The sequence below is a fragment of the Periplaneta americana genome, chromosome 5 (assembly GCF_040183065.1).
Source record: "Periplaneta americana isolate PAMFEO1 chromosome 5, P.americana_PAMFEO1_priV1, whole genome shotgun sequence".
NCBI lineage: Eukaryota > Metazoa > Arthropoda > Insecta > Blattodea > Blattidae > Periplaneta > Periplaneta americana.
In genome coordinates, this window is record NC_091121.1 from 173,895,226 (window position 1) to 173,923,153 (window position 27,928).

Below are 27,928 nucleotides of genomic sequence, written 5' to 3' on the forward strand. Positions count from 1 at the left end.
CTGTACGGTATTCCTTAGTTTCTAAAAAACAGCAATTAAATATCGGACTTTAGCTGTTTTAACCTTCTGGTTTAATTACTTTACTACAACAGTTATTATTGTTAATGTAGGACTTTGGTTGTTTTCCACTCACTGTTTAGTTTCTTTTTCATTCTGAGTGTTGGCAATGCATGAAGCAGCAGATGATTTTACAATTTAAACTATGAAAAGAGGCAGCTGCATATAAATGGTAACCAACATCGTGACAAACTTGTGAGCCAGCGGCTTACTCATCACAGCACCTTTGGGAACTGGGCTGAAGGGACAAAGAACTAGACCTTTCTGGATTTATTAAATTTATTATTCGCTTTCTTTTACAGACAGGAGTTGTATTATAAAATCAAAAATTCTTCACTGTCATCTGCTTCATTTTTATACTCTTCCTTTGTCGTAGAAATGAATTCTGTTCCTTCAGTTGTGTAGCTAAAAATATAAATATAATAAAATTATTTATGGCAGAAATTAAATCACAATACACAATTGTATACATTTATGATACCATGCATAGTCCTATATGTGTAAATTTATCTAAAATCTCTAGTAGTCTACCTAAGACCTCACAACATTGACCTTGGTATTACAAGAAATGCTTAATTTAAGAAAAATACATTTTTTTCTATTACATGCTAAAATGTAAATTAATTGTGGAGCATCAGTGAAATGCTAGTGCTATGTCTTTCTACACATTTAAAGGCTGATGAGTTCAAGTAAGGATTACCAGAGTATTTTAATGAAATGTAGAACACAAAGGTTCAAGATGTAGGGCAATATAGAATAATTAATTGAACATCAAAATATAAAATACAACTAAAAATATGTATCATACGTGGGTGGATCAATAAGTAATGCACATCATTTTTTTTCTCCGGTGTCTTTCATTGAAATATAACAAAATTTTATACCCGTACACATCATCTTTAAAGCATCCTGCATTTCGTCATATAGTTCCGCCGTTTTCTGTTAGATGGCTGAGATGCAGTTTAGTTTTAAAATGACGACTGCACGTGAAACACGTGCAAAGCAGAGAGCTGTGATTAAATTTTTCTTTGTGGAACTGTCGCTGATCTGACCTGGGATTTTTAATTTTAAAAATTCATAGTGATATTTCTCGTGAACAAGGTTGCAGTTGGGGTTTTTGTTAGAATTAGACATCAATATAATTTCGTTTGATCTCCATTCCTTCATTCCATAGCATTCCTTAAATGCCTGCTGGCGATGCACAGAAGGTGCTGGTTTAGGACGAATGGGGTTGCTTCTCGAAAACTGGACATGCAGAGAACCTTAGTGTAAGTGAACCAGTGTTGGTTGGGAATGCACTCAGCTCGAGAATAAGTGCAGTACCGGTAGATCCTTTAGGTCGCAGTGGTAGACCACTGTGTCGCCTCTCGAAATTCAGAAGCAAGGTAGAGCTATATAAATCTGACTTTTCAGGAACAGCTTCCTGTAAAACTGGCTTGAATAATTTCAAGGGAAAAATTATTCTGAGTCTGTGTATCGAACCTGGGATCTTTGGCTCTACCGACTGAGCTACCCAGACTCAATTGTTCCCTTTTATATCCATATACCCAAGTGGGTTGACAAGACGTCAAAGATCCAGGATTGAGTGCACACTTTTTCTGTGTGACTTAAATCTTAGTTTTCTGTTAACGAATAGTAACGTGTATTATAATATATTATAAATCTGACTTTTCAGAAATATCTCCCTGTAAAGATGACTTGAATAATTTCAAGGGAAAAACTGTTCTGGGGCCGGGTATCAAATCCAGAACCTTTGGCTGAGCACACCAATGCTCAACTGGCTGAGCTACCCAGGAACTCTACCAGACCTAGGCTCTATTATTCAAGGTAAATCTATGTCAGGCATAATGAATATTGATATTCACTTCGAACTGTATTTTTATGACATAGAAGTTTTTTGATTGTTTTTTTAGTCACCACAAAATAATCATACACCGGAATTACATTTTACATTGGGTTAATAAGATGGAAATGGAAAGCAGATAATTGTAAATCATTTTTTTATTCATATACGAGTATTCCACTTTGAATATAATGTAATTTTTATGGGGGAAAATATATATGTGTCGTTATGCAAACAGTCTTGTTAGACATTTACTCAAGGGATTGGAATGTTTCAGCAAGAACTACACACAAAACGATTAGGGACCACTCTTTTCTGTTCATATATATTTTTTTTTTATTATTTACCCTCTTTCCTTTATTTTCCCATTATCTTCGTATACAATTTTTTTTCCTTTTTATTTTCTTTTCTGCTTCCTTCAGTGTCTTCTTGATTTCTTTCTAATTGTCTTTATTTCTTTTGTTTTCACAGCTTCATATTTCAAAGTGGTCCTCCAGGTTTTGAGCAGTAGGCCTATATTTATCTAATTGACGTTTTACACATTCTTTGAAACTGATTTAGTTATATTTTGCAATTCATTTTGATTAATTTTCAGAAAAGTCTATGATATATAATACGAATATTTATTTTCAGTCAATGACTTTTACTATTAATATATGTAAGGTGCAAGTCCTTACATTACATGATTTAATATTGTATGAACGTTTTCGTCGGTTTCATACCAACATCATCAGATACAACATTCTATACCTGTTAGTGATGATATTGCTATATAGAATGTTGTATCTGATGATGTTGGTATGAAACCGACGAAAACGTTCATACAATATTAAATCATGTAATGTAAGGACTTGCACCTTACATATATTAATAGTAAAGTCATTGACTGAAAATAAATATCCGTATGATTTAGTTATGCATATAAAATATTTTATATTTTATTAATGTTGTAATACTTACTAAAAATTATCATATTTAGCCAAGAACAGACTTCATTGTACTGATGAGAGGATATTTTCCATCACCACATATGTTTCTGAAGTCATCAGTGTCAATGGCCCATACCATGGCACCTCCCAAACCGTTGTTACGAATATATTCAGACTGAAATTAAGAATTATTATGTTCAATAAGTTTTCATTTGTATGTTGTGGAGCTATGCCTTTCTACACTGTTTCTGTTAATATTAAGATACATATTTTGAGTTAATTTTTATAAACTTTCGTTTCAAAAAGTCATTTCTTACAGATTATAACACTTGTTGAAAAATGTATTTATATGATTGCAGGACCTACATTATGCCAGAAATATCTTATCAGCCAGGCTTCACATAGCCTACTTATTGTATCATAATAATAATAATCGTCATCATCGTCATGTATTTATTTTATAAGCTATTTTATGCTTTTGGTGCTGACTTCGTAGTTTTAAATCAATCTTTCATTTACATTATTTAAGAATCTAAGGTCATCTTCTAAATTATAAAAAAATGTCGTAATTTTTTTGTTGTTTGATGGGTTTTTTTCTTACAGCATTTCTTTGATAACCTAAGTAACCATTCATCCTAAATTTTGTAACATATTCAATCCATTTGAGACTTCTGACTTTAATTTTGAAAAAAATAAATTGAAAGTTGATGTTGCTATTGTTACTGAAATTTTTACAATCGTCATATGTTATTTTTACATTCTAAATTCTTTTAAGTGCGCAATTTGCTCTGATATTTTATTTTCAGCTATTATTTCGGCAATAACAAGGTGCTTTTCTTTAAAGGCAATCCCTATTTTTGTTTTATAGTCGTTTCTTATTTTGGGTAAATATACATTGAACTGTAAGTATCTTTCCTACACTTTGACATATATCCAGAACTACAGAAGTTATGATAGATAGATTTATTTATATTAGTTCACAAAAGTACAAACTTAATAATTTTAAAATGATCTATATACAAAAAGTAGTTATACGTAATAAATATACAATCTCCTAAACTACTTAATCTATCGAAAATCTCAGTAAACTTATTGGTTCAAACTAACTACAGAAGTTAAAATATTTAAAACTGTGTTAACTCGTAATAAAATTCCAACTTATGACATATTTTTCAGCTCATGATCACACACCAAAATTAAAATATAGACCCTAATCTTGCAATACCTTTATGATTAGCTGAGATTTGAGAATATTGATCTTGGCAAAGTGAAAGAGTTTATATTAGAAGTAAAGAAATCATTATTATGAATATGAATAGAAAAGGGAAAGGCTATAGTACTAGATTTAAAATATTTGAATAACTCATTAACTCCACTCATTTCATTAAGTTGTATTATTTAAAAATTATTTTAAATAAAAGTCAAGTGTTTGAAAAATTTGTGTAGAACATGATAACTATTTAGTAAGAAGAAAATAATATGCTCGTTTTGTGCTGATTGCTTACCTTTATCTTGATTGAAGCAATGTTGTCATAGCCAACCCACTGGTCTCCACTGATGGCATACACAGCTTTCTGGTCTCCATTCCAGTGTTGCTGCCATATACCAGCTTTATGTTGCTCACAGATCTTTAAATCAACAAAATTTAAAGCTAAACATGTCACGTCGAAATCTTTCTATCCTCTTAACTTACAGTTCTCAAAATATAATTTGCTGTCATCAGGAATATCAGTTCTCTATAAGTTAGCTAAAGATCACACGATTAAAAAATATGAAATCATTTTTATGAATATAGGAAGAAAAATCAATAACACATGAATTGTAAATTTAAAAAAGAAAATAGTCTGCCAACTCTTGTATCTCTCTGTGCATGTGTGTCCACATGCACTTATGCACGAACGAGAGAGAGAGTGTGCGTGCATGCGTCATTTGATAGATTACATCATCAGAAAAATGTGAATATAAAATAAAAGCTGCTTATAATGGATAATTCTACGGAAATATGACACATATGTAATGCTCATAACTAGCACATATATATATTTTTTTTTACATTCAGAATATTGAGATATATCTATATTGTTAGATCAACAACGTAAAAGCAAACATATTGTGACAGCCAAGTGTCGATTGCGCGTCCCACAGAGGGCGGGGAGCGCGAGAGACGGACAGCGCATCTGGTGCATAGGCATTTGCAGTGTGGTATGAACCAAAGGGGACGCAAAGCTGCAGGTGCTGCGCTGGCGAGGTGAAGGGACGGAATGAAACCTCCCGAACAGAATCGTCCAGGAAAAGAAGCAGCGAGAACAGAAGTCTGTAGAAGTAGACATTTCGAGCATCGTAGTTTCTGGAAAGTGTGGTTTAACTAATAAAAAGCGAGCAGCATTCGAAGAGAGCCAGTTGTTGTTAGTATTGGACAGCGAGTTGAGCTTGTGAATCAGCAGTCTAGGGTTCGACACGCGAGTGAACTTGAGCAGCGTCCAGGCGGAAGTAACGCAGTTGGAAGTCTTGAGTTCGAGTACAGTGGACTGTCCCCGGAAGTCTTGAGTTCGAGTGGAGCGGACTGTCTCTGGAAGTCTTGGGTTCGATATACTGTGAACTTGAGTGAATGATAATACAATATAATATTTGTTTTATTCAGTCTTATGACAAATCAATTATTAAAACAATGACATATATTTCATAACATGTAGTCATTGAGTTTTATACAAAGTAAGTTACGAACGTTTTCGCCCATTCAGGCATCTTCAGGTTCTGAGTACAATATCTCATTATTAATCTGTATAATAATTACAATGATAGTCGATGAGATGAACTGTTTAAAATTGATCATGATATATATAAAATGTACAAACATATGCATAATTAAAATGTAAACATGTTACAAGGTCATAAAATTGTGAACACGTAGTGTTTTACATTTTAAGCTTCATAATACTTAGTGTAGATCTTGTTTTGTAGATTCCATTAAAATGATGAATTATGTGGAATCTACAAAACAAGATCTACATTGAGTATTATGAAGCTTAAAATGTAAAACACTACGTGTTCACAACTTTCACAATTTTATGACCTGTAACATGTTTACATTTTAATTATGCATATGTTTGTACATTTTATATATATATCATGATCAATTTTAAACAGTTCATCTCATAGACTATCATTGTAATTATTATACAGATTAATAATGAGATATTGTACACAGAACCTGAAGATGCCTGAATGGGCGAAAACATTCGTAACGTACTTTGTATAAAACTCAATGACTATATGTTATGAAATATATGTCATTGCTTTAATAATTGATTTGTCATAAGACTGAATAAAACAAATATTATATTGTATTATCTGTATTAACATTGACAATCCGAATATTTACAACATGCTTTCTAGGTTGAGTGAATGAACTAGAAGAACTAGCCAAGGCAAACGAACTGTGAACTGAGAACTGACAGTTTTGTGTTGTAAATAGTGCTTTGTAAACATTAGTTGAGATTAGGAGTACATTGTTGTTCTCAATAATCCAAATGAATTGTCATTGTCGTCTGTGGAGTGCAATAATAATGAATACTGTGTTGCTGTGTGGAGTGAAATACCCATTGTTGACGGGAGTGTTTAAATTCAGTTATAGAAAGTCATTATTGTTTGAATTACAAGTCACAATATATTCTAAGCAACATTTAAGTAGGGCTATACAAGATGCTAGTGCCATTAGATATCGGGGAATTGTCCATTTGTCCTCTTTTTGTAGTAAAATGCGCTCTGTTTTTTCACCCTTTTGCCCTTCAAAGGTATTTTAGTACCTGATCTTTCGGTTTGTCTTTTGTAGTGGAACCGGTAGTGGTAGTGAGAAAGTTGTGAGGGTCTGTGTTTAATAGTCAAGTGCCGTATTGGCGTCAACGAGTAGTTATTAATGTGCAATGCTTTAACTGCAACTTATATGTTGAAGGAAAACGTGCGTCAGTGAAGTTGAGATATTTTTATTGCTTACCACATAAGTATATGATAGAAATTCGGACATTTCAATATATAATAATGATAGAAATCTACCTCATTGTATCCGAGCATGCCTGATCCTTGTGTATAGGGGCCAGCACGACCTGCGCCCTTGGCAGGAGCACCAACACCGTTGTTCGAAGCACTTGATAAAGTGAAACTGCGTCCGTAAGTGCCCATTCCAAGATTTAACTTCTGTTTTGGTGCACCTTTTGAAATCAAATGTTTGATGGTAGCATCCTGAAAAAAAGACGAGCAACACCATTGTATAAGAACTGTCCATATGATACTGTATGAAATTACTTAGCAGCAAAAAAGAAGTGAAAGTTTTGGGTCACCTACTTTTAATACCCTTATTTCAGATCGAAATATTACTGTGGATAGTCTATTTTTATTTTATTTATTTATTTATTTTTTTTTGACAGAATGAAACATTGCAGTACATATTCCTTTGTAATAACACTGGTTGACAGCCATTTTGCATCGGGTGTGTCGTACATCCATTCATATATTTTTGGTTGTCACTGTATCACGTAAGGCAGACTTGGGCGTCGTGCCTCACTTGAGAACTTGTGCCTCACTGACCTTCACAGAGCTTATCGCTCTGAGTGACATCATCTTCACAGTCCCTGTTTGTCCCTCACGCAGCTCCTAGGCGTGGGCAGGTTCTATATCAGTTTCATAAGCAATATCAGTGGTGGCATAATGACATTATCAAAACAGTGTGTACGCATTAGAAAACGATTATTTCATTAGAAATGGGAGGAAGAGTTTTTTTGCTGTTTAGAAGGGGAGAACATACGATGTATGTTATGCTCGAAAATCCTATTAGGCATTAATAAATTTAATAAACAACGACATTATTCCTTATGTCATAAAGAACATGCTGAATTAGAAGGTAAGACAAATTAAATGTTATTTTTCGTACTGTTCCGAAGAAAATTTATGATCTTAACATTTGCATAGTATACTAAATACGACATAATACCTTAAACACGCTGCATTAAAAGGTACGAGGAATTAAATGTTGTTTGTATGTATTATTTCCAAAAGAAATTTATAAAAAAATATATTAAATGTGCTAGAAAACGAAATATGATTTTTTGAAGTTATTTTAGGTGGAGAACGTGCAAATCTATTAAGTAATCTTGATAAACGCCAGAATATTCAAGAAAATAAACGTAGACAACGGGACGGAATATTATTGGCTAGTTAACGCAATTTCTCGCCTGTGATTTAAATCAATTCAGCGACAGAGAAACAGTAAAGAGGTTTATGAATTAAAGCTGCCGAATTAATTTGCCAAATTGAATAAACGTTTTCGAGAGTCTCACGTTAACCAAGCGCTTTCCTCATAATTCGCCACTGACCGCCTTAGCGATTACGATAAGGTGACGCAGGTCACAGCAGTTTATATTTCCCATTCTACTCTGCAGTCTCCTCTCCTAGTAAACAAACTATTTCAAATCGAGTGCCTCATATAACCGAAAATTGTGCCCATGTATGACGTAAGGTTTTTGGGATATTTTAGATTTTGCATAGGATTTTTTTGTTGTCATTTTTTCTTTCAGAAAAATTGTAGGCCCATTATTAAATTAGTAGCTATGCTGGTTACACTATGTATTTGGATGTAATATACAGTGGAACAAGTTTTCAAAAGAATGTGTTTCCATAGTGAATGGTCTACTGGATAACTACAAAAATATGGGGTGTAAAATGTCTGAAAATTCATTTCTTACATTTGCACCCTGACTTTTTTCCAAAAAACTGTGGTGCTTGTAGTGACGAACAGGGTGAATGCTTTAACCAAGACATCCTTATCATGGAGCGCCATTACCAAGGTCATTGGAACCCTTAAATGATGAGTGATTACTGTTGGTGCCTTTTTAGGGAGACGAATGAGACAGCATACAAAAGGAAAGCACTGTCATCCCATTTTGCTGAAGGAAATTGTCATTAAACGTTGTAAATAATAATATCTTCAATTAGTGTGATTTATTTTAGTGCTTTTGTTGGTTTATATGAATTTTTATGTTATTAACAAAACTTTCCTGGGTTCTGAGTATTATGTTATGTTTATATTTAAAATGGTAAATGTTTGCCAATATCATATTACTATCTTCCTGTTAATGCTGTGTATCTAGAAAATGTCATATGATAGAAAGAAATGGGTTTTTCCATCGAATTGAGCATCCCATTATTAGGTAAAACCATCTATTTACAAACCAGGTACAGGAAAAAAGTTTCAATTTGTTGACTAGTGTAATTAAATGATGTATAGAGTCATTAGCAATCGACCAACTCTATTTTCGTGAGCAAAGATACAAGGATGAATGTTATTTAACAGCAAAATAGGTCCACAAAAAAAAAGTTTAGAGAGGAACACTGTCACAGTGCATTTTAATTTGAATTACTGATGCTGTAAGTATACTCACAACATTGAGATTGCGTTGATAGTCTGATTTGTCAGATGGTCCAGCATAGAGCGGGGCATTTTCTCCTGTTACTGAATCCCAGGATCCATGATAATCATAACTCATTACATTGATGAAATCCAAGTATCTAGAAATTATAAATGCAAATATTAAAATGTAAAGATAAGCTCTTATGAAGGACAAACGGACATAAGGGTAGAGTTCCCTGCTGTCATAATTTCAGCACTAACGGTGAATGGTTAGCATCACTTTCTAACAGGTCTACCCAAGGGGAAGTATCATAGTATTCATTTGATAGGTTCTGGAAGTTACAATGCATCTAAGTTCAAACCTGCACTCTTCCAGCCACACCACCAAGATTTAGTTAATAGCAATAAAAGAAATGTTTCAGTTGCATATCAAATGAATATACTAATATGAAAAAAATAACTTCATTTTAACACTAATTGTGTTCACTTCTCCTTTTGTGAAATTCGAGTTTAGCGAGTGCAAAGAAGTCTGTGAACACTTCCTGTTATTTCTGCTCCAATCATATTGCAGCGTTCTAGTGACAAAATCTTATGCACGTGCGGAATAGACAATAAGGTGGCTTCTTGTTTTGAATAACTGTTCTTTTAATCATAATTTTCATTCATCATAACCAGGGGCGATTTCTCAGTGCATGCTATGCTTGCTGCGCAAGCTCAATATTTTCGTAGAATGTGTATTTCTCAAAATAGGATTAAGCTTACGTACATTAAAATTTATTTTGATTTTTGGAACATTGTATAGGCGTAATACCATCTACAGGTTGCACACCGCAAGTATCGCAACGCTTGCTCGTTTCTTGGAGCTACAGGAAAAACGTAGAAATAGCGAGAATATGATGCGCGCTCAAGTGCCTTCCTCCTTAGTCCGTCCTAGGCGCACATGCTTCTGTTATGTGTTGTTTGAAGCTCTGGTCCGAGACTACACCAACGACTATTTAACGTTACACAGAGCAGTATTGACAGTGGGAATGTGCTGTGATTTGCGAGTGCAATGTAATTGTATGAGCGGAATGCATGTGTTAGCTGCTGCATGTATTATTAATTCTTAAACATTAATTTGAAGTATTGCAATGAGTTCAGAATTGTGTGTCATTGAAACCTTATTATTAAATCCATTTTCCCGAAGGACATTATAGAGAATATGTGCACTCGTTCAGTGCAGCAATGTGCATTGGTTGGCAGGGTCGAAAAAAACTAAATAAACTGTTTTGTTGGCCATGTTTGTTATATTATATCGAACTTCTACATCTGATAAGCGAATATGATCCATGACTCATAATGATTTCATAATTATAAAATAAATTATTTAGGCTATGTGAGTCTGATTACTTTTGTTAATTATGAATTATTATATCCTCCCATCTTCCCCTATGAATAAAAGAGCAAGCCTAACTTTTGTGACTAGTGCCTGATCATAACATCCAGTATTGTAAATTTGCACAGAGTCAGCAATGCACTTAATTAATTGAGTGCTTTGTTGATTGCCAAGGATTTGTTCAAAATGATTCGCCAACAACAGTGTTGTCAGATTGAAAAAAAAAAACTATAACTCCTTTAAGTGTTTCATTGTCTGAGTTTCTTCTATATTCCATTTTTCCGATTTTCTGTATTCTTAATCTTGGTTTAAGCACCAATCGCTAAAAGCTGAAATATGCATTAACCCGTTAAATATGCATATATATGCATTATAAAATCTTAACCTTTGGTTACAAATAACTTGAAATGCATATAATGGTAGCATATGATTTGCAGCTAAGGAATAAAGCATGAAAATAATGCTAAAATCCACCCCATATTTATTACTAAGAACCTTCCTCCAATGACGAAAAAGAATACTCACTGTCCTAGTGCAGAAACATCATAAGCAGAGTCGATGGTGTCCAATCCTGCTCCAATAGCTGCTGAGAGAATCAGACCATTTTGATCAAACTTGGGACGAAGAATTTTTAACAACTCTGTGAAGGCACCCTGAAAAGGAAATAGTGCGATATTCTCTTCAGTTTGTTCAGTTCCACATGTATCGAGTATCAATAGTATAGTATTTATATCTCATGTTAGAGTAATGTAAAAATATAAGGGCCTTTTACCCTTACTCAATTTCAAGGAACATGGCAACTTGTGTGCACATGCCGAAGACAAAGACCTTAAATGAAATGAAACAAGGCTCGAAGTTCGACTACAGTGTAACTGTAACCGTCAGCAGAAACTTCATTTTTACTCTCTTATCTCTCTGTTGTTCCGATTCAGAATTAATATTTCTCTGCATTGCTAATGAAATGGCTGGTGAGCGTGAACTTTTGGATATTTTTTTTTTGAATTCTGCATTAGCCATATCTAAGTAAGAACAAAGACACTAATTATTATAATGCTGAGGAAAGAATTTATCATGGACATAGCATAATTACTGTACCGTATATGTTTCTAATACTTTTTGTGTCTTAGGAACAATTCAGTTCTTTCGTTATATTTTTAATGATACTGCACACAAAATGTATTTTTATATAACTCAAGGAAGTACTTAATATATATATCTGGCTTTATTTATAAATTTTATGCAGGAAAGAAAGAAAACCTTTGAAACTGGAATGAAAAAATCTCTTAATTCAGAAGGACTACAGCAAAGCTAAAAATGATGATAATGATATTATTATTTTTATTATTATCATTATCATCATCATCATCTTACAGTAGTACTAAACAATAAAAGTCATAACAATATAAAGTTACATATTTATATACGTGTATGTTGTAACGATTAAAATATGAAAACAGCATTTCTAGCACTTAAATGAATGCTGTACAAGGTGGAAGGGGCCAATGCGCCAAAATTTAAGAGGCAAATCTACATTTTAATCAATCAAATCGAAATGATAGCCGTCCAAATCTTGGATTTAAAATATCGGCATCCTAATCAATTCAAATGAACAGAAAAGAAAATGTAAATTAATGTTAAAAAAAATACATAATGAAATTTTAAAAAAGAATATTCTGCTACAAGATGTGATAGCTATCAAAAGATAAAAATTTATTGAAAATAAAGTAATATACATTGAATATTATAAAGAAGAATAGAGATGTTGATTGATGGTGTTCAATGAAGATTTTAAAATGGTTCATGCAGTTGTCTGAAGAGTCTTTTCAGGAACCTTTAATTTTCTGAGGATCTCCAATGTAAATTTGGGAATTGTTCCTCGCGCACCAAACATAAGTCCAATGACATTCCAATCTTGAATATTATATTTATGACTGAGAGCATCACAGCATGGAAGGTAAATAGCGCGTTTCTCTTCATGTACCTGCTTTGGTTGATCTTCATTAATTTCGAATCTTACAGTTGGGTCAAGAATGAGACCAGTTTTTTTTATCTCGGTCATTTATTATGATGTCAGCACGCTGTGTAGATCCTTCCGTAGAAAGACATTGAACTTCCTCATATACTTCAATTACACTTTTCCTTCGATGAAGCACCGTTAAGCAGGAAAAAAATAGTCTTTACCCAACATTTGCAGGGCTCTATTGCGGTAACGGCCCGAGAGAAATGGTTGATTGTTATACAAGCAAAATTATCTGAATAGTTAGTGTCTTGAGTCTGTTTTTGCAAAGTAAACTGTTTAGCCATGAATTTAAATTGAATAATTGTGAAAATCTTTAAAATGAACCTTGCAATACAGCACAGTGTCGCGTACTTGTGACGTGTGCTTGAAGCTGCTCATAAAGTTACTCACAATGAAGTACTGACAAGAGTCATCAAGAGTTTTCTATGACGTTATCGATCATGTGTCACTGCCAATGGAAGGAATTTTGAGCATCTCTTGTAATTATGTGTAATATTTTAGAGAATATTTTTTATTATTAACTTTTTGTTTTAAATTTGGTACATAATTTAAACAGAAACATTTATGTTAATTTAACCCTTTTCAGTCTAAAATTACATGTAAATAATACCGTTTGCTGCAATCATTTATTTTCAGGAGTGTTAATTTAATGTGAGACAAATCATGTCAGTAAAAATTATGGTTTTAGGCGTAATAGATCAACTATTGACCAGGTATTTTGTATTCGACAGATAATGGAGAAAAAAATGGGAGTATAAGGGTACAGTGCATTAGTTATTCATAGATTTCAAAAAGGCATATGACTCGGTTAAGAGAGAAGTTTTATATGATATTCTTACTGAATTTGGTATTCCCAAGAAACTAGTTGGATTAATTAAAATGTGTCTCAGTGAAACATACAGCAGAGTTCATATAGGTCAGTTTCTGTCAGATGCATTTCCAATTCACTGTGGGCTAAAGCAAGGAGATGCACTATCACCTTTACTTTTTAACTTTGCTCTAGAGTATGCCATTAGGAAAGTCCAGAATAACAGAGAGGGTTTGGAATTGAACAGGTTACATCAGCTGCTTGTCTATGCAGATGACGTCAATATGTTAGGAGAAAATCCACAAACGATTAGGGAAAACACGGGAATTTTACTGGAAGCAAGTAAAGAGATATGTTTGGAAGTAAATCCCGAAAAGACAAAGTATATGATTATGTCTCATGACGAGAATATTGTACGAAATGGAAATATAAAAATTGGAAATTTATCTTTTGAAGAGGTGGAGAAGTTCAAATATCTGGGAGCAACAGTAACAAATATAAATGATACTCGGGAGGAAATTAAACACAGAATAAATATGGATAATGCCTGTTATTATTTGGTTGACAAAATTTTATCATCCAGTCTGCTGTCGAAAAATCTGAAAGTTAGAATTTATAAAACAGTTATATTACCGGTTGTTCTGTATGATTGCGAAGCTTGGACTCTCTCTTTGAGAGAGGAACGGAGATTAAAGGTCTTTGAGAATAAGGTGCTTAGGAAAATATTTGGGGCTAAGAGGGATGAAGTTACAGGAGAATGGAGAAAGTTACACAACACAGAAGTGCACGCATTGTATTCTTCACCTGACATAATTAGGAACATTAAATCCAGACGTTTGAGATGGGCAGGGCATGTAGCACGTATGGGCAAATCCAGAAATGCATATAGAGTGTTAGTTGGGAGGCCGGAGGGAAAAAGACCTTTAGAGAGGCCGAGACGTAGATGGGAAGATAATATTAAAATGGATTCGAGGGAGGCAAGATATGATGATGGAGAGTGAATTAATCTTGCTTGATGGAGATCAATGGCGGGCTTATGTGAGGGCGGCAATGAACCTGCGGGTTCCTTAAAAGCCATTTGTAAGTAAGTAAGTAAGTAAGTAGTAAGTAAAAATTATTACAATTTATTTCTGATATCACAAGATGTGTATTTCCGTTTAAAATTGTGATTACTAAGCCTCAAGTGCATTATCCCATTCCCTTCCAACCCTAAAGAGAGGGAGGCGAATGCTAGGAATTGTTTTTGTTTACATCTGCTACAGGTCTACATCGTCTTGAACTACTCATTCTTCCCTGCCACAGTTCAGGCCGCACTTGCTAGAGTTATTGCAGTAGCCATAGTGTTGCCAAATGTTTCATAGAAAGTTAACGATTTGCTCTAAAATGATGAATGTTAGAAAAAACTTACCTAGATTTTTCAAATCTCTTCTCATGATCTATTAGTAGTTTCTCTTCACTCTGTATACCTTAGAATTATGATGATGACTACAGCAATGATGATCATGGTGATGAAAATGATGAGGGTGGTGGTGGTGGTGATGGTGGCAGCGGTGTTAACAATGATGAGCTGCAATGATTTTATTTTGCTTTATTTTATTTTTCGACAATATAAGTGTTACTGTACTTACTTTGTTTGTTGGATACTCCCAGTCCAAATCGAAACCATTAAAGCCATATTTCTTGACAAAACTGATAATGTTGTTTGCAAATGTATTTCTCAGATTGGCATTATTCACCACCTGAAAATATGATTGCATGTCTTTAAAAGTAATACAATTGCTTTTATTTTAAAAATAGAACATTTATTCATAAAAATTATGATATTCCTGGAATTAATAAAATTGTATGTATAATATTTTGAGTGTTTTTATACCTTTGAGAATGTGTCAGTGCTGGCACTAGCTCCACCAATGGCAGCCATGGTTTTCAGATTTGAATTTTTGGATCTTAGATCGTTAAGACGTCTGATAGCTCCTGGAGTAATGAAGAATGTTATACATTACAATAAATGATATAATAGTACATTATGCAACAAGCCTATAATGGTAGTAATTAAGACGCGAGTATGTTTATGAAACAAGCGCAAGCGAGTTTCATAATTTTCATATGAGCGTCTTAATTACCATTATAGTCAAATTTCATACGACTTTTTATGCTCGACCGTATTTCTAACTTGAAATTATTCATAAGTATTCATGTTATTCTTATCTGACTGAGGAGCAGAACTGACCTTGTGCAATACCTCGTAAATTGTGAGATGTGTGCAGACGCGAAAGTATTGATTTTTTCCGAAAAACTAACGTCGACATTGTCCTTGATATAATCTAGAGAGTAAAATAAACATTAATCTTGATATACAGTAACCTTGAAATTGAATTAGACATAGAAAAACGAGATGACAAATTGAATTTATTTGAATATTATTTACAATTAACGCTAATTATTATAGTAACAGAACTGACTTTATTTCAAATATAGGTGATTTATTGTGCAATTGGTGAAATGAATTTGCGGGAATGTGCTTTGTTAAAGGCTGGAAGGTGACAGTGAATTTAATGTTAATTTGTGTGTTGTTTTTTTCGACTGAGTTTAATATTGTATTTCAGATTTCAATTTTATTTTGGATCGATTCTTCAACATAACCTTCTGCGACAGTATTGGATTTCCAGCCTCCGTGGCATATCCGAGAATAATCAATACTTGCGCTTTCATATTGCTACAATGATATTTTCTGATTGGTGGAACACCTGAACTTTAATGAATAGGTGTCCTTTTATGAGGTCCATTAAAGGGCTGCTACTAGGTGTGTAATTACTACATTTAGGCATGGTCGAGCATAAATATATATGTTGCTTTTTTCCCATAGATGTCACAAGATCTGCTGGGGATAGAACCCTTGTCAGTGGTTAGCAGATAAATTCTTAAATTGATGATTAACTTAAGAGTTTTCAGGTGCAACATAATATATTATGACAGTGTAATGTCGTTTAACCAGTTTGCTAAAATCATTTCGATACAACCAACTACGAAAATGCTTTTTATTATTTTTGTCAGGTTATTAAAAACAAATGACATTTCAATATTTCACTCGAAATAAATACTATCAAATAAAACTTGTTTGTTCAACATTATCATCCTTTTATGTGACTTCAGTACACCACGTGACCTGTTACATTCTGAATTCAATCTTTTTTGCCTCCTTCAGCCTTTAAACTCTTCATTCCTTTGGGAATGATTTAAAAAATTGTTTGGAAATTCTATTTAACATTCTCTCTGTTTGGTAAGGAATTTCCAAATTAGTTTATAATTATTTTGAAAGTAGATGCTGTGAAATCATACGGCGGAAACGGACATAAAAATAACTTTTCCAAAATTTTCCGATTACTTTTTATGATACTAAATAATATTCATATAGGCCTACCTTATTTTTACTGCACTCGCTCTTTGTTGGACAGACTTTTCTCCACCTAAGCAAGTCTCTTTATTGTCCAAGAAAAAGGAAGCAGTCTAGGAATATTTAGTTACTTCGAAGTCATGGTGGCATATTTAAAATAAAAAAAAATTGACGTTTCAAGAATTACTTCCAAAACTTGCATTTGTGGAAATAGTGCTAACAATAGGCCTACCCATAACAACTGGCACTGCCGAGCAGTTATTCTCGAGATTGCAAAGATTAAAATCTTATCTCCGACCAGTTTTGGGATGTAGCATCGCTTAAATGCATGTTTCTCATCATGCAGACACGTATTTGGTAGTTGATGAGTTCTTAAGGAGAAATGAGCTAAGTCCCTGGAATCAAACTATTGAGGGGGCGAGGCCTTTTCATTTCAAGACTGGGGAGAAGCTGAAAATGCCTGTCCTCCCCTAAAGTCAGTGTCTGTTTAAATAATGTAATCCTAAGTTAAGAAACATTTAGGAATGCCACATTCAGAGTTCGTATAGGCCAGTTTCTGTCAGATGCATTTCGAATTCACTGTGGGCTAAAGCAAGGAGATGCACTATCACCTTACTTTTTAACTTTGCTCTAGAGTATGTCATTAGGAAAGTCCAGGATAACAGAGAGGGTTTGGAATTGAATGGGTTACATCGGCTGCTTGTCTATGCGGATGACATGAATATATTAGGAGAAAATCCACAAACGATTAGGGAAAACACGGGAATTTTACTAGAAGCAAGTAAAGAGGTAGGTTTGGAAGTATATGATTATGTCTCGTGACGAGAATATTGTACGAAATGGAAATATGAAAATTGGAAATTTATCTTTTGAAGAGGTAGAGAAGTTCAAATATCTTGGAGCAACAGGAAATTAAACACAGTGTAAATATGGGAAATGCCTGTTATTATTCGGTTGAGAAGCTTTTATCAACAAGTCTGCTGTCAAAAAATCTGAAAATTAGAATTTATAAAACAGTTATAATACCGGTTGTTCTTTATGGTTGTGAAACTTGGACTCTCACTTTGAGAGAGGAACATAGGTTAAGGGTGTTTGAGAATAAGGTGCTTAGGAAAATATTTGGGGCTAACAGGTATGAAGTTACAGGAGAATGAAGAAAGTTACAGAACACAGAACTGCACGCATTGTATTCTTCACCTGACATAATTAGGAACATTAAATGCAGACGTTTGAGATGGGCAGGGCATGTAGCACGTATGGGCGAATCCAGAAATGCATATAGAGTGTTAGTTAGGAGGCCGGAGGGAAAAAGACCTTTAGGGAGGCTGAGACGTAGATGGGAAGATAATATTAAAGTGGATTTGAGGGAGGTGGGATATGATTATAGAGAATGGATTAATCTTGCTCAGGATAGGGACCAATGGCGGGCTTATGTGAGGGCGGCAATGAAACTGCGGGTTCCTTAAAAGCCAGTAAGTAAGTAATAATATCACATTGTAGCTACTGCGTATTTGTTATATTTTATTCACTATGCTTAAATACTGGTACCATAATTGTTGTAGATGGGGTTACAGATGATAGTGATGTCCAAGTAAATTATATGACAAGTTTATTAATGGGGAAATATATAAAATATTTTAATATGATCTGATATAGTGGACAGTCTTGTCCTCCCCCAGTAGTTAACAGAGATTGTATTGAAATAAAACACTTACCCTTGTCGATGTCATTCCAGGAATCCAGTAGAGTGACTTGACCGTCACCACTTATACCAACAAAGCTGTATATCACATGGGTACAAAGATGTGGATCAATGTCTTCTACCTCAAACTTGCCATTTCCAGTTCGATATGTTGCCCAGCTTTCAAGATAACATACAATCCTGTCTGAAATATGATCGGTAAAATCTCACTATAGCACCCATACTTTTTCAGAACATAAGTAATTACAGTATTATAAAATATAAAATACAGTAGAATCTTGATTATCCGTCACCCTGTTAACCGATTGGCGGATTATCTGACTGTCTATTTCTCGCTCTTTTTTTTTTTCTTCAGAAATAAATAACTTATATGAAGTGCTGTTTTGTACATCATATTAGTAGGTTCTACATATGTTTTTGCTATAGAGTGTTATTACAAACCTTTATCATTACACAGCATTGTCTACTGTTCGAATTGCTGTTCTGTAATATAACATGTAGGCCTATATAAAAAGTCTTCCAAGGGTGTTAACAGAAAACGTGTTGTGCTAAGTATCGAAAAAAATGGAAATAATTGAATGGTTTGAGAAAGAGAAACTGTGGCTTATCTCGCATCAGAATACGAGATTGGAGTTACAACTGCGCGATTTAATAAAAAAACAAAATAAGGATAAAGTGTAAAAAGGTATGTAAATCTACAACATGAAACCTCCTTTATTCCTATCTTTCCTGAGACATTCATTACAAAGGGCTTCCTTGTCCCTTAAAAACCCGTCGTTGACAACCAGACTTAAATTAGTGAACTTCTGATCCACTACATAGCGAGTTAAATACAAGACCATGGAGGAAATTACAAAATCTTCCATTGTACGGATTATCCGATTTTTTCAATCAACCGTTCAGCCCATCCCCTTCATTACCACGGATAATAGAGGTTCTACTGTATAAGTATTCCAATATACATGATAAGTTATTTATTACTTTTATTCTCTCCATGACGTTTAAAACATTGGCAAATGTATAAAAATATATGTTTATAGGTCATTTGGTATCTCGTGGAACCTGCCTGCATGTCAGGGGAAGAAAAAAGTGGACTAAAAGCTTCCCTCCCTCACTATGCTTCTACTTGTAGCAAGCAAGCTTGCTTTCCTCCAACCATAAGGTTATTACTAAATGCTACGGTGCATGTGTTTTATTTGCGTAGAAAATTATTTGCAATAAGGGTTGCAAGTTTAATTTTCATTTATCTTCACACTCATTTTATGACTTATGTCCCTTTACCCAAACAACACAGAAATGTTGTCCCTGGCAGGGACGAATGAATACCTTTTCAGCAGGGGACATAAAATTCTCTACATGGAGAATGATCCCTGGCATCCCCCCATCATTTGCACTCTGGTTAAATTATGATACAATTCGGCGAAAAAAGGATGTAATTTAGCTCTTAACAGGCTTGCAGTATGTCATTGGAGAAATTCACATAATTTTGTTTCTCTTTTTCTCTTTATACTTTTATTTTGACTCCCTTTCACGCTATAGCCTGACTGGATCTGCCCTGTATAGGCTATACCTTGTACCAAGTGAATTCTGAGCTACCTGTAGTACTGGCACCAATGATAATGCATGTAAGTAAATATATTCTGATGATTATAAATTTAGATTCTTCTTCTTCTTCTTCTTCTTCCTTGGCACTACAGTCCAAATCGAACCCTCGCCTCTTCAATCCTTCGCCTCCATTCCTCTCTGTTCCTTGCCCTTGTTTTCCAACTTCTTATACCTAACAAGCTCCTGGCATCCTCTCGCACTACGTCCTCCCATCTATTCCTCGGTCTTCTGATTACCTGGTTGGGTTTTTCCGAGGTTTCCCCCACCGAAAAGGCAAATGCCGGGTAATATTTTGGCGAATCCTCGGACCTCATTTCATCTCACTACATCTCGCCAAAAAAAAAAAAAAAAAAAAAAAAAAAAAAAAAAAAAAAAAAAAAAATTGTACAACATTGTAAAAATTTTAGAAAATTACTAAATTGTAAAACTATAAAACTTTGTAAAAATTGTAATTGTAATATTGTAAAATGTTGACATGTTCCACATCTTAAAGCTTCATTGCTCATGTAAGATCTATGGAATAAAATAAATGAATGAATGAATGAATGAATGAACCCCTCTTCCCCCAAATTGTGTGTTCCCGTGCTTTTTTTGGAACCCTTTTGTCCTCCATCCTAACCAAGTGACCAGCCCACAGGAGTCCCTTTAATCTAATGAATACAGATAGTTTAACTTCTTTGTATAACTCTTTATTAAATCTTATTCTCCATTCTCCCTTTTCTTGTTTTAGCCCATATATTCTCCTTAATATTTTCCTCTCGAAAGCATCCAATTTTTCTTCTAACCTTTTTGTGAGTGTCCATGTCTCACATCCATATGAAATAATAGGTCGAATAATTGTTTTGTATAATCTTACCTTGTTATTAATTTCTGTGAATCACTCTGGACTTCATTAAGTCCAAAATACTATAATATGCCCTATTTGCCTGAAGAATCCTTCTATTTATTTCATCATTCTCATAATTTATTGAATTAATTATTGAACCCAGACATATAAAACTTTTAACCATTTCAATATTATGGTCCTCTACATTTATTTCTTCCGTATCTTCATTCCATTTCTGTGTAGTTACTCTCATGCCCTTTGTTTTTTTCTCTATTAATACATAATCCTATTTCCCTAGCATTTACTGTTAAATTCTGGTAAACATCCTTAAGTATAAATTTAGATTACGGTAGTATAAAAGTATAGTGCTAGTAAATAAATTAGTGGACATTATTTCATATTAAATATTCATATTAAATTTTAGTATTTCTTATTCAGATATGTCCATTATATTTAATAGTAGACCGATCAATATTGCAGATGAAGTAACAAGGAGAATAATTATTAGCTTGCGCGAATATATAACAGCCTGATGTTGTAAATTGCCTGACTTACATGCATCCACGTAACTGGACACAACCACTAGCACAGACAGGAGAGGGAGCCAGCATCTCATCTTGACAATCTGTATAAGAAAATAAAATGAGACATGAACTGACATTTAGAGGCCAACTGTCATCTGCTTCTATGTTAACAGTAGATATGGAAGGAAAATGAAAGCCACACGTTTCCTTTTTAGATGTTTCATTCGTATAGAGGTTTGTTTATGTGGCCAGGTTTAACTTTGTGTACAAGAGAAATGAGGGACAAGATTCCTGAAACGTAGGGTTAGCACGACTCTGTGTCTTCAACCAGAACGTGTTTAGGGAACACAAGGACCATATGCTTAGGGTTACCAGATACTCTTAGGGAATTCATATTCATAATTTGCCTGAAGGTACAAGAATATATGCGGCCTCGTCAATGTGATAATATAAAAAAACAATGTGTCAATATTTAAAATATTAAAATAGTAAAAAATAATAAAATTTAACTAAAATACTACATCATTTTCAAAAAATTCATCCATATTATAAAAGGGATTATTTTGTAGCCATCTCTTAATCTGAAATTTAAATTATGTTTCATTAAGTGCCTTTATATTTGTAGGTATCTTATTATATACTTTTATTGCGGTAATTACATAGCTTGATTGTGTTTTTTGCAACCTGACATGTGGTACATTTAATTGAACATTATTTCTTGTTTCATAGCGATGCAGATCTACTATACTTGTATAATTAGTAATATTCTTGTTTACATACATTAAAAGTTCAAAAATATATAGATTGTAGACTGTTATAATCTTTTCATTTTTTAAAAGAGATCTACATGATAGTCTGGGTGGTGACATTGTTATAATACGAACTGCCTTTTTCTGCAGTAACAGAATGTTTGGAAGGTCAGAACTATTTCCATATAAAAGTAATCCATATCTAATAACACTTTCAAATAGTACATAGTAAACATGTTTTAAATAATGTTTGGGAATCTTGTACATGATACTTCTCAAAAGATAAATTACTCTAGGAATTCTTTTACATAACTGACATGGCTATACCACCTTAGTTTAGTTTCCAAATACATACCCAGCATCTTTACAGATTCATTTATCTCATTACAAACAGTACAAACTGGTTCAAAAAGCTGGACACAAAACGTTTGTAAATGTCCTCTTCCTTAGGACTTATTTTAGATTCGAAGGCCAAATTTAAGCTGCAGAATTGATAGTACTCATTAAGTTGCGTAGGCATATATTAAATAATTATCTATACAGTGAAAGAAAAGCATTAAAATTAATTAAATAAAAAGAAGTATAATTACAGTACAGTACCGGTACCTTTTAGTGCCAGCACTACATACAGACACATACATGAAAAATACTATTTTCTTTTTAAAACATTTTACTGGTAGGTCTAATTACAAAAACTGCTTCATTAACCATATATTTGTTGACAGATGACTGAAGCCTTGGCCATCACTACACTCAGAAGAATAATTTCGTATGTTTACAGTTTTACAGATGCTAATTTTCAGGTGGAAAAAAAAAAAAAACCTGAAATTGGCTCATCCTCATATTACTGATGGTGCTGTGGAATATGCTACCGGTACTGTTTATGCGTGCCGACTGACCAATTTTATGAACAAAGCATGATCTGCCATGGTTTATTCGTGGCTTGTATTCCAAAGTGAATATCGACCATTGACACTAATACTTGGAGTACCTACTATTATACCGTTGAAGTGAGTTCAGTCTCTGAATAAAATGTATGGACGAGAAACTAAAGTTTTATTCGCAGTTCAAAATTGTTTTGAAATGTAATTATTGAAAATGAAATGATTGGGACTTTTTAATAAAAGTGAGCATTTAACAAATCTTCAAAAATAAATACAGATGACAGGACAGACCTTCAAAATACGGACGTTTGGTAACTCTACTTAATTTATTCATCAAAGCATTAAAATTAAAAAAGTAATTGAATGGATTACATCAGTTGCTTGTCTGTGTGGATGACGTGAATATGCTAGGAGGAAATCCACAAACTATTAGGGAAAACACGAGAATTTTACTTGAAGCAAGTAAAGAGATAGGTTTGGAAGTAAATCCCGAAAAGACGAAGTACCGGTATATGATTGTCTCGTGACCAGAATATTGTACGAAATGGAAATATAAAAATTGAAAATTTATCCTTTGAAGAGTTGGAAAAATTCAAATATCTTGGAGCAACAGTAACAAATATAAATTACACTCGACAGGAAATTAAATGCAGAATAAATATGGGCAATGCCTGTTATTATTCGGTTGAGAAGCTTTTGCCATCCAGTCTACTCTCAAAAAATCTGAAAGTTAGAATTTATAAAACAGTTATATTACCAGTTCTGTATGGTTGTGAAACTTGGAGTCTCACTTTGAGAGAGAAACAGAGGTTAAGGGTGTTTGGGAATAAGGTACTCAGGAAAATATTTGGGGCTGAGAGAGATGAAGTTACAGGAGAATGGGGGAATTATACAATGCAGAACACACACATTGTATTCTTCACCTAACATAATTAGGAACATTAAATCCAGATGTTTGAGATGGGCAGGGCATGTAGCACATATGGGCGAATCTAGAAATGCATATAGATAGATAGCTGGGAGGACAGAGGAAAAAGACCTTTGGGGAGGTCGAGACGTAGGTGGGAGGATAATATAAAATGGATTTGAGGAAAGTGGGATATAATGGTAGAGACTGGATTAATCTTGCTCAGGATAGGGACTGATGGCGGGTTATGTGAGGGTGGCAATGAACTTCCAGGTTCCTTAAAAGCCACAAATAAGTATAATACTAGGTGCGTTTCGGTTTTTTATTTTACAAGGAGTTCCAGGTTGCTAGGAGATAAATAAAATAAAAAGGAAAACTACTTTGCTTCTAAAAAGATTAAAAAATAGTCATTTTTGCCTCAAGTAGCACAAATAAAGAAATGTCATCTTCATTGCATTGAAATAAATTGCCCTGGACTGAAAAATTTTGAAGTGCCTTCGATTTTCGAAGGGTGCATGCATTGGCGTAGGATATTATTAGGAGTGACGCATTCCTATACTAGTACTCCGTTTTTGCCTTATCAAATATTACCCATTGTTTATATGCGAGTAATGTTTGAATAAACTGCATTTTATTCTCATTGTGAATTTTAATTTTTCTCATTTTCTACCACTAGGGGTGCAAGAAGCGTTTGGATGGCTTTCTCTTTTTCTCTACTAGTGGCGCAAGAAGCGTCCACTAGAGTCAAAAGAGCGAATTTTTAAAATGGAATTATTTTGTCTTAGTAGACATTATGTATATGGAGCTGATTTTGGTGTTAATTTTTATTTAATTTGTATTGTATATTTGTTCCAGAAAAATAATCGCTTAAAATAAGACAGTTGTTTTCGTAAAAGACGAGTAAGTTTCAAGCCGTTAATTGACTTGAAGTCAACTTGAAACATAGTTCACACTTTTCAAGTTCGTCGAATGAAGTGACTTGAATTCAAGTTACTTGAAAAGTGTATGTTTAAATAAAAAAAACTTCTATTGCGCGCCTAGCGGTAGAAATAAGAACTAAGGATCAGGCAAAAAGTAACCAATAAATAGCTGAGTGTCATGTATTCAAACATTACCTTATAAGTGTTCCTATGTTTATCTAAAAAAGAAACTAAAATCATATTTGTCAACATTTTATACAATACCGTACTTGCTTTAGGTATACAAGCATTGATTTAGTTGAAAAATATTTACAGGAGCTCACTTTATCAATATTGTCTAATGGACTCTTACGGGTATCGGTGTCAAGTTTGGCATCTTCATGTTTCCGACATGCAAACATTTTATTTTACGGAACGGCATTCCGGCGTGTTCCGGCCCAGCTAAACAAATACAAATAGCCTACAGCTGAATTTATCAAAATTTTATTTATTTTTTACGAATACTTTAAAACATGTATTATTATCACAGTCTAGTATACACAGTCACGAAGCTTGAGTTTATGAGGGTACTAGGAACAATAGACTGTGCTGGTACTATTTCCCCATTGTCTGTAATGAAGCGATAGTAGCGATCCTAATAGTTAGCAATTATCTATGGATGCATATTTACGACGTATTGAGCTTCGTGACTGTATATACTAGACTGTGTTATTATGCTATTTTATTTTGCAGAGTTGGCAGTCTACAAAACTCAAACGAAGTAGGCCTAGTTGAATTTCGAATGTTGCTTTAGTCCGTGGTAATAAAAATTGTGTGACTGAAATTATTACAATTTAATAATGGTGGTTTGAGACTTGTGTGACTCGATGACTAAAGAAGCCAGGAAAAGATCGTCTTCATGTAGTACCGGTACGTACATAACACGTTATTATTTTAAATAATTTATAATATGATTGTGTTATTCTGTTCGTACAAAGTGACAATTTCACACAGTTGCTTGAAGATGAGAAGAATGCAACATATATTAAGTGTAAGTAGCTATATTGGTAATATACTACATACTATTAAAGTAAGAAATAACTTTTTGTAGGATATTGCTCACCTGAGGTATGTAGCCAAGGTGCAAGTAGCAGTTAGCGATGCACTTCTCGTTTATATACTCCACTAGTATTGGTGCCTGCTGTCACTTATGCATTGTTTCTCATGAATTATATGTTCAATATTTATGCTATGATAAAACCAACTGACATTAATATAATGGGTGACATTATTTAGTCAAATTAGATCATCACATATTTTATGACAATATGTTCTAGGGAATTTGTTCCAGTTCATGACCGCATTATTCCTTCCTGTTATATAAACAGTAGGACTGTAAACATTGTGTAGATCTGAAAACTATGTACACTTATACTTATTTTGAAGTTCAATAAACGATCTACAAACAACTTATTTTGAAGTTCAATAAACGATCTACAAACACTTACTTGAATTTCTTGATATTTTTCACGTGTTCTAGACATTGAAATATCGGTTAACCACATTTTCTTAAAAAAAAAAAAAAACTATTCAATCGGCTTGTTTTTAATTACAGCGTATAAGTAAACTATGTGGGAAGAATAACGATTTTACAAAACACGTGATTTTAATTACAACAAAAAAAAATATATTTTTTCATTGTTCAAAACAAAAGTCCGGCAATCCTGTAGGATTTGGGTCCCGTACTTACGTATTTCTTGCACGCACAAGAACAGTCGGTGATGCGCATGCGCTCCTTTGCAAGAGATGCGCGATGTAGGGCGAGTCCATCTTAAGGAGAGGTGGGTCCCTTACGCAAAAAGAAGGGGTGTAGAGAAATAACGTTTACGCAACAGGGTGAATATGAAGAAATAAATTGTCGTAACATAGAGAAAAGAAGAATGAATAGGCTTTGTATGGAAATTTGTCGACAAAATTTTTGAAATAAAAGTAAATAGAGCGTAGAAGAAATGAATCCAGAGGGAATTGGATGTAACAAAGAGAAAATAATGGATGAAACGGAAATTTGTAGGCAACATTTTTGAAAGAAAAGAAAGTATATAGAATATTGTAGAGATGAATGTGGAGGGAATTGATGTAACGGGACATTTCTCGCTATGGGCAGTTCCATTTTCTGCAGCAAATTTCTGACATCTCGCAAATATAAATCTGAATGGAAAGGAATCGCCAATCCCCAATATCATCGGCTCTTCAAAGCCAACTAAGTTTTACTAAAGAGCAGGAACATTGACATTATGGAAGGTTCTTATAAGAAACACAAGCAAAAATAAGTTTCCCCTCCTACAACTTACATTGGATTCGCCCTACATCTCGCTCTTGTTAACTAACGTAATAAGGAGCCACAATGCCCTGCAAACCGGCGCATATGCATGACGGACTGTACATCCCTCCTATAACTTGAAGTAGACTCGTCCTACATTTCACTCATCCTTTCAAACCGCACATCACCGACTGTTCTTGTGCATGCATTAAGCTGCATCTACACGGTTCAATTTTCCATGCGCATACGCATGAAATCTGAGAAGAATATTGAAAAAAAAATCAATTTTAAAACGGGCGTTCAAATAAGATGCATGAAGAATGGTGCCCCGTTTTGAGCGTCTTCTTCACTACGTGTATACCGTACAGCGTGAGTATAAATGACTTCCCTGATTACGAAAATTATTTGTGGACAAATGACTGAACGTAAAAAACTGTTAAATATACAAGTTTTTAAACATACCTTATAGGTACTCGATATGGGCTTCCCTTGTGACCCCGTAGACATCAAGCCGGTAGTCCAATTCGTCCCACACACGGCTAAGTGTATCCATATCGATTGCAGCGATGGCGTTGATGATGCGGGCGCGTAGCTCTGGCAGATTTTCCGGTAATGGACGTACAAAAACAGAGTCTTTAACATACACCCACAGGTAGAAGTCACACGGTGTTAAGTCAGGGGAA

The 27,928-nt window shown here is 34.0% G+C and overlaps 1 protein-coding gene across 1 annotated transcript; it reads right to left on the reverse strand.

Annotated features, from left to right (window-relative positions):
- Positions 1 to 318: 318 nt before the first annotated feature.
- On the reverse strand, positions 319 to 26,106 carry LOC138700287 (acidic mammalian chitinase-like). The gene is made up of 11 exons (XM_069826793.1): positions 26,049 to 26,106; positions 21,518 to 21,587; positions 18,545 to 18,715; positions 15,309 to 15,409; positions 15,064 to 15,174; positions 11,133 to 11,260; positions 9,264 to 9,390; positions 6,883 to 7,068; positions 4,335 to 4,457; positions 2,861 to 3,004; positions 319 to 462 (listed from the first exon to the last, which is right to left on the reverse strand). Exons 2-10 carry the CDS (start codon positions 21,576 to 21,578, stop codon positions 2,876 to 2,878), a joined length of 1,137 nt encoding a protein of 378 aa, XP_069682894.1. The 5' UTR covers positions 21,579 to 21,587; positions 26,049 to 26,106; the 3' UTR covers positions 319 to 462; positions 2,861 to 2,875.
- Positions 26,107 to 27,928: the final 1,822 nt, after the last annotated feature.